At 36.6% G+C, this 11,700-nt stretch overlaps 1 protein-coding gene across 1 annotated transcript; it reads right to left on the reverse strand.

The window, feature by feature from the left end:
* Positions 1-1,166: 1,166 nt before the first annotated feature.
* LOC132543047 (GATA zinc finger domain-containing protein 14-like) lies at positions 1,167-2,666 on the reverse strand. Its single transcript, XM_060206502.1, has 2 exons — positions 2,641-2,666; positions 1,167-2,346 (listed from the first exon to the last, which is right to left on the reverse strand). Exons 1-2 carry the CDS (start codon positions 2,664-2,666, stop codon positions 1,167-1,169), a joined length of 1,206 nt encoding a protein of 401 aa, XP_060062485.1.
* Between the last annotated feature and the right edge of the window lie 9,034 nt (positions 2,667-11,700).

The raw sequence follows: 11,700 nt of genomic DNA on the forward strand, positions 1-11,700 counted from the left end.
GAACTGAAATCATTGTAGCTGAAGATTTTTTACCGATGTTGTAATATACATTGTCAGTGAAATTGATTGGCAAGAAGGCCTTGGATCCGCAATAATTCAGTATGATAAAGGAATGCCTTACAAGCATTGATAAGGCCATCACCTAACTGAGAAAACTTGACATGCAAAACTCCAGCATTTATTATTGAAATCCTCTGACAGTTTGCCCATTACACAGTTGTCATGGTTACCCTGTCAAATTTGCAGTGAAGTTTCTATAGAAAGAAGACATTGAGATCTGTCCTGAATATCTATGTAAAGAGAATTAGAATATATGGATGGAGTATTTCTCTAAGGTGATCATTTAGAGCTATTAACTTGAATGTTCACACTTTATTTCTGTTTGATAGCAGCACTGAATTAAATATCTTCATAACCAAATTGGTTTTTCAGATTTGTTATATGTCAAACACAGCTAGCATAGAAATATAGTTTGGAATTAAATTTTCTAATTCAACAACTTTTTTTGTACCATCAACAATCATGGCAAGAATTCATAACACCTTTAATTTAAACATTTACATATGATCGTTCCTGGAAATAAGATAAATTTGTAGTTCTCAAGAATCAAGTAATGAGATTTCATACTCACATAGAAACTGTATAATCTAGATAAAGATTAAGTATAATCAATAGAGTTAAGTGAAATCATTAACAAAATTAAGGGACATTTAAACATTAGGGCTTTCTGAATCTTCATGATACTTAACTACATAAATTGCCTAGATACATTGCTATTTGGCAGAAGTCTGTTTTGACTATGCAACATCATAATTAAGTGGGAGTAAGACAATTATTTTAAACAGTACTCTTTAATCTTGGCCTGAACATGTTAATAAAGAGCATGCTTCAAATGGACAAATTTTAAATGTTTTTTTTCTGCAAATGTCCAAGTTCTCATTCAGATTCATTTTTCCTTATTCTGGAGATTGACTATGCTGTTTTTTGTACTCGTACTAGAGCTCGTAGTTTAGTGTCACTTTCCCAAATGTAAGTGTTACTCATTGAAACCTTCACATTGGCATTCACAATGAATTCGCTAACTCTAAAATAACGTATTTACCCATCTTCTAAATCAAAATTTACACAGGAGTCTTTTTAAGTTTTCTGATTGTCTTTTGCCGTCTCTAAATTTGGTTTTTCTCTAAAACTTCATTCCATTTCTCAATGTCATTGATAAGGTTTGATGTCTGTGTATTGTTGTAACTGTTCTTGATAAGGTTTGATGTCTGTGTATTGTTGTAACCATCCTTGATCAGTTTTGATGTCTGTGTATTGTTGTAACCATCCTTGATCAGTTTTGATGTCTGTGTATTGTTGTAACTGTTCTTGATCAGTTTTGATGTCTGTGTATTGTTGTAACTGTCCTTGATCAGTTTTGATGTCTGTGTATTGTTGTAACTGTCCTTGATCAGTTTTGATGTCTGTGTATTGTTGTAACTGTTCTTGATCAATGTCTGTGTATTGTTGTTACTGTCCTTGATCAGTTTTGATGTCTGTGTATTGTTGTAACTGTTCTTGATCAGTTTTGATGTCTGTGTATTGTTGTTACTGTCCTTGATCAGTTTTGATGTCTGTGTATTGTTGTAACCATCCTTGATCAGTTTTGATGTCTGTGTATTGTTGTAACTGTTCTTGATCAGTTTTGATGTCTGTGTATTGTTGTAACTGTCCTTGATCAGTTTTGATGTCTGTGTATTGTTGTAACTGTTCTTGATCAGTTTTGATGTCTGTGTATTGTTGTAACTGTCCTTGATCAGTTTTGATGTCTGTGTATTGTTGTAACTGTCCTTGATCAGTTTTGATGTCTGTGTATTGTTGTAACTGTTCTTGATCAGTTTTGATGTCTGTGTATTGTTGTTACTGTCCTTGATCAGTTTTGATGTCTGTGTATTGTTGTAACTGTTCTTGATCAGTTTTGATGTCTGTGTATTGTTGTAACTGTCCTTGATAAGGTTTGATGTCTGTGTATTGTTGTAACTGTTCTTGATAAGGTTTGATGTCTGTGTATTGTTGTAACTGTTCTTGATAAGGTTTGATGTCTGTGTATTGTTGTAACCATCCTTGATCAGTTTTGATGTCTGTGTATTGTTGTAACCATCCTTGATCAGTTTTGATGTCTGTGTATTGTTGTAACTGTTCTTGATCAGTTTTGATGTCTGTGTATTGTTGTAACTGTCCTTGATCAGTTTTGATGTCTGTGTATTGTTGTAACTGTTCTTGATCAGTTTTGATGTCTGTGTATTGTTGTAACTGTCCTTGATCAGTTTTGATGTCTGTGTATTGTTGTAACTGTCCTTGATCTGTCTGTTTTTAATAATCTTTTGGTGCCATAATGTCTTTGAGGAGAAACGTGGCTTGTCTTGTCAATGGAATTCCAGGATTTGTTTTAATGCAGATGACTGCACATGCAATGCCCTACCAAAAGTGAATATTCTTAGTATTTTAGATATGAAAAATATTAATGTTTCCTTGCAGTATTTCTTGTTATACAATTTACGCTCGTAAGTCTTTTCTCTGAGAAATCTAGAACAGCTGTTATTGTCCGTCTGTTCTACTGTGTATTCCTAACATAATTGATTTATAACTATTTGCCATTACCTGGCTCCAGTGTGCATGCGTGACATGCTTGTGAATGTTGCATTTTATGTTTTGCTTGACCTGAATAGGAATAAAGTGGTGGAAGCACCAGTCCCGCTTGGGTTGTAACACACTTAATATTTTCTTCATAAATGAATATAACAAAAAATGGCTCTCTTGGCCAACAAACGATAAAGCGTCATTTCAACACTGTTTCATATTGATTTCTGGGTCCAAGAAATGTTCAGCTGTGTTCATGCTTATCTATACAGATGAAAGTCAAAGAGAGAAAATCTCAGATTAGAAATAGCATGTTTCATGTTAGCTTAAGTCACTGGCTAAAAGATTTCCAATATCATTATAAGTGATGTGATTAATTTGTCTTTGGTTTCCATTGTAAGACATTGCTAGTGAATCCTCTCACCAAAGTCACTACCATACAGCTTATAATGAACTACCAAAATCCAACAGTATATCATCATTAAAGAATATTTTGTGAACAGAGATTACAATAACTTATTTAACAATAATTTACATATTGTTTTAAATCAAAACAAAAACAAGAGGCCTGAAGGGCCTTATAGTTCTGTGGATGTTATTCACCATCCACATTGCTTGATCTGCTTCTGAAACAGTGATCTCCTTATCCACTCCACTCCTAGAATATTGTGATGCTTTCAGTGGCATCAACGAGATTGGTAAAATCAGTATATAAACCATTATAATTATAAAGTGTTGTATAGATAATGATGTAGGTAAAATCAGTATATAAGCCATTATAATTATAAAGTGTTGTATAGATAATGATGTAGGTAAAATCAGTATATAAACCATTATAATTATAAAGTGTTGTATAGATAATGATGTAGAAGCCAAACAGAATGTGTTAGGAATTGTATGTGTACTTTTCTGGTGATGTAGAATCTCGTTTATTATAGTTATTTTTTTTTTAAGAACAACTTACTTCAAAGATCTATCTTGCGTTGTTGTTTAGTATTGTTAGTCAAGATGAGATAAAGGTTGCAGAAACTGTGTTTAAACACATGTCCGTTTGTGACACACCATATAACCTTCTTATGTGATGTTGAAATAATTTCAAAATCAATATTTGAATAACCTTATACACAAGTAGCACATTTATAGAGATATTCTAGATTCTCAACAGCTGTATGGGTTAATTATATAGTCAAAATTGTTGAAGTTACTATTACTGACAAACAATGTTGTTATGTAGCGGAACTGGACGGGGTCCATAGTTGGTGACCAGTTATCTCAGTAGGTAGAGCATCGGTCTAGAGTTCGGAAGGTCCTAGGTGCAAACTCAGATCCGGTCGCACATCTTTCTGCTCCTGTTATGTTAAGACATTATTCCTGACTTCAAATGATATATATGTTGTTTTCTAGAATTATAGGGAAATTATCACAAATGATAAAATACAGTTAAAATTCTGGTAAATAATTCATCCAATTGATCAATACACCTTGCAACAAACACACATAAAATTTCAATATCTAAACTACTATTAAATTAAAAAAAACTGGCTGTGTTGAGCAGAGACTGTATATAACAGTTAACCACACTAATACACTCCCTTTAAATTGCTGGCCTGATGATGTTGTTTTTAAACTATATTTGTAGCTGAAGCTGCCATCCTGTAAACAGGTTGCAGTAACAATGTGGATCCTTTATCATAGGCACAAACAATACACGGATCTGTCCATTAATAAAACACACTTTTAGTAGAATGTTTATTTCAAGGCAAAAAAAGTTTTACATACTGTAGAAGAGTGTTTTATATATATATATAAATATAAATATAAACTTTATTTATTTTACAACAATTGCGAAACAAGTTATGTCAACTTATACTAATCACTCTTGTTGGCCCGGATGTAAGCACGCGAGGGGTCTTATTGTGGGAGGAAACCGGAGTACCCGGGAAAACCCACGTGGTCGGGCAGGTGACCCCTTACCTTTTCACGTCCGTTCCGGGAATCGAATCCCAGTCGGCTAGGTGAAAGGCGAGTGTGTTAACACTGCGCCACCCGGCCACCCTTGTTATATATATTACTGTAGTCTGTGTAAAGTTTTATTATCACTTTAAATGTTTTTTTTTATATGAAAGCAATGCACATATCTCTATAGTTTCTAATTCCCAAGAAGCTGTAAGTATCAACCTATTCTCTGTGTTACACTAATTACTGACTTGGATTCTAGGGATTCTGTCTATGATATCCAGCTGGAGATTTTTGCCCGCCATAAGTTAGATACTTATTATGAACATCTGAAGATGATATTGGCTCGGAGACATTTGACGAATGATCAGATTCGTGTTGTCAAGTGTAACCTATCAGACATAAAATCTTCACACAGAAGAGGCATCATTTTATTAGAGAACGCAGTGTTACTTTCACAATGCAATGTTAGCTTAGAGCAATTAAAACAATTCAAAAAGAAGAAAGACCTGAGGTTGACTGTATGTTACCTTAGGTCCTAGATGTGGTAAGTATTAAGTATATGATATTCTTAATGATTTCCACTGGTCATTTTAGATTTTGAAATATCCAGTTTGTGGCCACTCTCTCTGAGGAAACATGGAGAGATTCTTGTAAGGACAAATTCAGCATCAGTTGCAGCGCCATATTTTAACATGATTAAATGTTTGACATTGCTGCCAGTAGTCATTGCTATGCCCTGGAGATTAGGGGCCATATTGATTTTAGTGTTTCATTAAATAACCTGATTTTTTACTGTCTGATTTTGAATCAAATTTTCTTTATTGCTTTTTATCAATAAGGTAGGGGGGTTAGATATTGGTCAAAACCCATGAATATTTGCAAGAATTATGGGACATTAAAATACTTATAATTAAATAAGTATATATATAATGATACTAATTTTATAACCATAGCAATTAACAACAACTGATTTGAATACATCATGACTAAATTGAGGTTTTTTCATGTAAAACCAATTTTCAGTAGGTAATACTTACCATAACATTGATATGCAAAAACGGTACATACACCGATCTTTGTATCCCAAAAACAAAGTTTGAAAAATCCTACGATCCATGAGCCATCACGGCTGAAACATAGAGTGATCTCTCTTCCTCTTACAACCTTTATGGAGCACCAGAGAGGTGCAGCCAGGCAGATAAGGAAAAAGGGAGGATGGGATGGGACTCCATAAAGTTATGGTAAGTATTACCTCATGAAAATTGGTTTTACATGAAAAAACCTCAATTTCATTTCAGTTATAATTACCCTAACTTACCCTAACTTTAGTATGCGAATTCGTCTTACCATAGTGGTGACTAGATGCCAGACAGCCCATCCAGCACAGCCAAAGTAGTAGGGAGGGAGAACAGAGTACCAAAGAGTTGGAAGGGACCTCCCCATGTAGGAGTAGGTGTACCCACGTGCCGCCGTACTGAAAGACATACCCTGGGGCTAATAAGGACCCAATGAATACAGATCTTCAGAGTGGGAAGCTAGGGATCACAGATAAAAAAATCTGTGAAGGTGTCCCTGCCCTGCCAGAAAGCTGCAGATATGACCCCCTGAAAGGAGGACCCATTGAGAAGGGCCAAGGACACAGCAAGGGCCCTGACCTCATGAGCCTGCACTTTCACTCTCACCCAAAGCTGGTCATCAGAATGCCCGTTAGCATACTTAATAACTTGGTAAACCCCACCTGGAAACCGACTGGGAGGAGATATCTCATTGTCCTTGTTTGATGGGCAAAAACAGACAGGATCTAGAGCCCCCCCCCCCCCCCCCCCCTGTTTTATCGAGATAAAACCAAAGAGCCTGACAAGGACAAAGCAACCTATCTTACTCCTCCGATCTAGTCAAAGCTGGGATCTTGCTGGGATCCTGATGGGATGGGGCAAAACGGTCAACTGCATCTCCTGGCAGAGAAGAAGAATGCTGATGGCGAGAGCACACAGGATGTGAGACCTGGTGCCCCCTTGTCTCTCCAGATAGGTGACAACTGCAGAGTTGTCGGTAGCAACACAAATCACTTTGGACTGCAGGATCCTCCGAAAGGACTCCAGAGCATTGCAAAAGAACAGCCCTCATCTCAAGCTCATTGATGTTTGCTGAGAGCTGTTCCCCAGACCACTCCCCCAAGTGGCATTGGCTCCCCATCCTGTCATGGATGTGTCCATGAACAAGATCATAGAGGAGTCAGGCTTGGTGAGAGGTACCCCGCGGAGAATGTTAACCTGAATGATCCACCAGGGAGCGAACTCCCTGACCGACGAGGTAAGAGGAATCCAGGCCCTCCACTTCCTGGATGACAGAAGCCAGTTGGACAGGAGGGACATCTGGAGAGGTCTGATGTGAAGCCTCCCTAGGGGGACCACATCTGGTCCTAACTGCTGGGATACTGTTGGCACCCAGAACCATCCACAGGCTGTCTTGGGCAGCCCAGGGATGAATGCCCAAATCCTTTGGGGAAACTCCCTGGGTACTCCTGCACAGGAAATTCTGGACTGGACCAGAAAGGCCCAGAACCAGGAACTTGTGAGGGCATGAAAAATACAACCTGTACTGACGCAAGGATTAGTGAACTCCGAGTCACCCAGGATGCACCTGGACAGGGGTGACCACCCTCTGCTCAAGGGCAGAGCTTGATGGAACGGGAGCACCCCTGGCAGGAATACCTAAATTACCCACCAGTTCAGAACTGCAGGCGGAGGATTTACAAGGCTTACTTCTCCTCCCGGAAGAAAAGGAGGAATCCCTCTTCCAGCTGTAAGTTTGCAGGCAGGCAGGGGGCCTTGATGGTAGACTCTGTGTGCAAACAAAGTTCACAAGGTGAAGTCTTACTGCAAGGCCAGCATAGGGAACAGGCATCATGGGGGTTCTCGTTCTCCAAAGAAATGGGAACACCCTTGTGCTGAACCCCAACGTAAACCGGTACTAGCCATACTTGACACAATAGTAAATTGTAAGCAAGAAAAACAGACAAGAAAGTTTTAGACAAAAACTAACAAACAAACCATGAATGAAACCTCAAAGACTAACATAACACGGTAACACTGCATGAAAAATGGTCGCACAAAAACGGCTGACAAAGCAGCAAATGATATCAAAGTTCAGGTAATATCGAAACACATGGTCATGGAGAAAAACACGGCCGAAAAATTGGCCGAAATAACCAAGTCATATAATGACAATTTAAATTTGGAGATGGGTGAAAACTTCAAAATGAGTAACAAATAATTCTCAGATAATAAATGGAAGTACTACAAAAAGGAAATGAAAGGACTTAAAACATCTCATGACTGATGGATTGTAGGGCGGGTGGTCTTGTTTTTAGGATACAGAGACAGGTGTAGGTACTAGATTTATGGTAATTATTACCGAAATGAAATAGATGATCTGACCACATTGGGACATTGTGCAACGTTTACTTGCCTAAATGGTAACTAGGTCACTACACAAAGGTTTTTATTGTAAAATATTGTCAGGACAGCTTCTAAACCTGTGCATGAATTTCAGTGAAACTATATAGGAATGTTAGGGACCATGTGAACATTTGTAGATATGCATGCAGGGTTTTCTTAGCAGAAATTTTGGTTACCTTGATAATCAGGTCACTATTATGTAATGGTCATATCTCATCAATCTTTCATTGAAAACTTGGTCAAGTGGTGTATCCTATCAATGACTAGTTCTAGAACCGTTACTATGGTAATGTGATGGAGGCTTCTAATTGGTTGAAATTGAGATATTGTCAGACTGTTGAAAATTGCGATGTAAGGGTTTTGAAAGAAGGTAATTACTAGAGTAACATTTTCAAAAACATCCAATGTCATTTGGTTACTATAGTAACCACATAGGACCAATGATTAAACAGATATTTTCCAAACTACCCTCATACTTTTGTGGACCAGTTTCACTGTGTAGATGTGTAAATGTGTGTACAGGTGTGTTTTGTAGCAGAAATTTGTGATGCCATGGTAACCAGACCACTATCCAAATGTTTTCAGATAATGTGCCATGGAGTATAACTCTTAGCCTTCTCATTGATTTTATTTAAACTTGATCAAATGCTACAGCTGATCATAACCTATAATTTGACATATTAGGTGTTTTACACCGGTCCCTTGGAAACACATTGGAGGCTTCTGATATCGGTCAAAATTAAAATCTTATTTGATTAAGTTGAAAATTGGTACAAAGTGGATTATGGGGATGACAAATACAATGTTACTATTTTGTAAATAAACTGATTGGGGAGGAGGGGGAGCATCCTGGTGACAGTTCTTGTTTAATATCCAGTTCATGTGTCAGCTGCTTTCCCATCACTGTATTGGAATTTGTTGTCTGTGATGTTTTAACATTTGAAAGAGTCAGTATAACAAAGCTTCAGAAAGGTCATGCTCAAAAGATAATTTCTCTAATTGGTATGTTGTTTTTTTGTTTGTTCTATCACTTTATATATTTTTTTAAAAAAAACTCGATCTTTTAACCTTCATATAAATTTCCTTTTTCATAAAAAATCACAATTTTGCGAAAATAACATTTAAATGCCAAATCATGTTAAAACGTTGTCTGCTTCCTGGCACATGGAAACAAGATAGTGGCGTCCATGTAGAATTGTGAATCAGCAACAAGTGATTTCAGTTCATAGAACTTATAAAAGCATTATATAACCCTTACAAATGAAATCCATGGGACCTGCATCAGTGACAAGGAAACTGCCGAATGGGCATAATTCAGTTAGAAATGGTGAACTTTGAAATAGCATGGATAAAGTGACTTCTTACACGACTTCAAAGGTGGAACATTTTTACATACAATATGAATATATTTTCTTTCTCTCTCACTCTCTCTCTCTCTCTCTCTCTCTCTCTCTCTCTCGTAATAATTCTTTATTCCCTGCGAAATGCATTTGCTAGAGATATTAATTTGGGCTCTGTGTGAATGTGTGGGTGCCTCCCTGTGTCTGTCCAAGGGCTAAACTGGGCTAGAACATCATTTCACTTGTATGGTCTCCAAATGGAGAGATATACTTGCTGCTTTGTCCGTCTGTCTGTCTTAATTTTATCTGGAGCATGACAGGAGCATAACTATAACAGGTATCAACATAAAGGTAGCAGAGAGATCTCAATAAGGAAAGTTCAACTGAACCATCACTCTTTTTTTGCATAATTTAAGAGTTATTGCCCTTTGTTTTTTTTTGTTTTTTTTTTTTTTTGTCATACTTAAAATTATGTCTGGAGAATTACACAAAAATTGTAAGAGATATTAACATGAAACCTCATAGGTAGATAGACCTTAACAAGGTGAAGTGCAATGGATCACTCTCCCTTTGCACAATTTAGGAGTTATTTCCCTTTGTTTTTTTTTCATACTTAAAAGTTTGTCTGGAGCATTGCACCAAAGCTATGAGAGATATTAACATGAAACTTCTTAGGCAGATAGACCTTAACGACGAAAATGAGGGCAGTGCACAGGAATCATTATTCTTTCAATCCCCTTTCTTATTTTTCATACTTAATTTAACCCAAATTGGGGAGCACAACCCATCTCTGATGGCCCTTGTTTATATCTATATTACACATTCAAAAAACATAAAATTAGCGTTTCCTTTCCTTCAAAACGGTTCCACTCAACTCAACAAAACTTGGTGTATATATTAGTTTAGTGCCCTATTTGTGCTTTTTGCTATCAATGACATTTCTTTTTTTTTATATTTTTTTCCTGTTACCTTGGAAACATAGTCAAAAAGCACAAAATTAGTGTTAAGTTTCCTTTCCAGGCTACAAATTTGAAACCAATATATTCCACTCAATTCCATAAAACTTTCTGTATATATTAGGTTAATGCCGTAGTTGTTCCTTTTTAGCCCACCATCATCTTGCTGTTGCAAAAGTTTATGGACGATACTAAGTTCTATTTAAATATCAACAGTCAAACACAGGATCTAAGATATAAACTCTGACTGGTTGATATATAAGATGTATATATATATATATATATATATATATAATGTTGAAGTTGAGAAAATTTAATTGGTAATTGACAAAAGAAGACGTTACATTTTTCACTAGCATTTTCTTTTTATTAGATCATCAGGTGAAAGTAGTGGTACATAATTGAGAGGTGTCACAAATTGTTATACAGGTATATATTTATCATATTGGGGTTTCACACCAACAGCTGGGTGTGAGGGATATTGCCATGCTTTGCTGCTCATTGTTCAGTATAAACCTGATGAACACATATATCATGTACTAAAAATGGAGTTTTAAATATGGCTATCTACATGAAATATTTCACACCAAGCGCTGTATCACAGGACCCCAATATACAGTCATATTTAAATACTCATTACTGGATTTCTTGTAATATATATGATATTAAAGTAACAGTATGCTCTCTTTATCAGTGTTTATTGTCTTCTTCACTTAATTCTACTTCATCAATACATTTGTTAAGTTTAAAGTGTGTGGGTATATGTGGTAATGAATGCAAGAGAAACAAGGTTGTTTACCACAACTTCATTCCAAAGAATGAACTATCGCACAAAATTGTTTTCTATTTTGGCCCTTTTCTTCATGAACCTCTACGCTTAAATCTTTGATACTCCAAGGGTCACTATCACTTTCACTCTCTTCACCCCTGGAACATGTCATATGGCAAAATTGAAGGCACAAGGGAAGTAAATTTGATTGGTTCGAGGAGAGACAAAAACTGGCCAATCACTGGCTGATACACTCCTTTCGAAGATTACAAAGGAGCAACACCCAACTTCAAAGCCATTACAATATACCGTTAGGTGACGTTGAGATTTGTCTTATGTACATTGAAGAATCAAACTAGTCTATTTGTCTTGTCCACAGGGTGTCACACATGGAACCTTTAGATCTGCCATGGCGTGTTCCAGGGGTGCAGAGAGCAAAATTGATTGTAAGCCCTGGAGTGTCAAGGTTGCTACAATTTATTTATTCATGAAATGATTTTTAAATAAATGAAATGTAAAATTTTGAGGAAACAATGAGGATGATATGATGGTTCTGGAGTGACTGGATTCTTTTCCACGGTGTCATTGTAATGTAG

Source organism: Ylistrum balloti, unplaced genomic scaffold (assembly GCF_031769215.1).
Source record: "Ylistrum balloti isolate Yb309-2 unplaced genomic scaffold, AGI_CSIRO_Ybal_v1 Utg369738, whole genome shotgun sequence".
In the NCBI taxonomy this organism is placed as follows: Eukaryota; Metazoa; Mollusca; class Bivalvia; order Pectinida; family Pectinidae; genus Ylistrum; species Ylistrum balloti.

Excerpts from the sequence above, each read along its gene's own strand:
- LOC132543047 (XM_060206502.1), bottom strand. The coding sequence starts at position 2,666 with ATGTCACGCATGCACACTGGAGCCAG. Across the intron at positions 2,347-2,640 it reads CGCATGCACACTGGAGCCAG|ACAGATCAAGGACAGTTACA; the intron begins GTAATGGCAAAT and ends TATTAAAAACAG.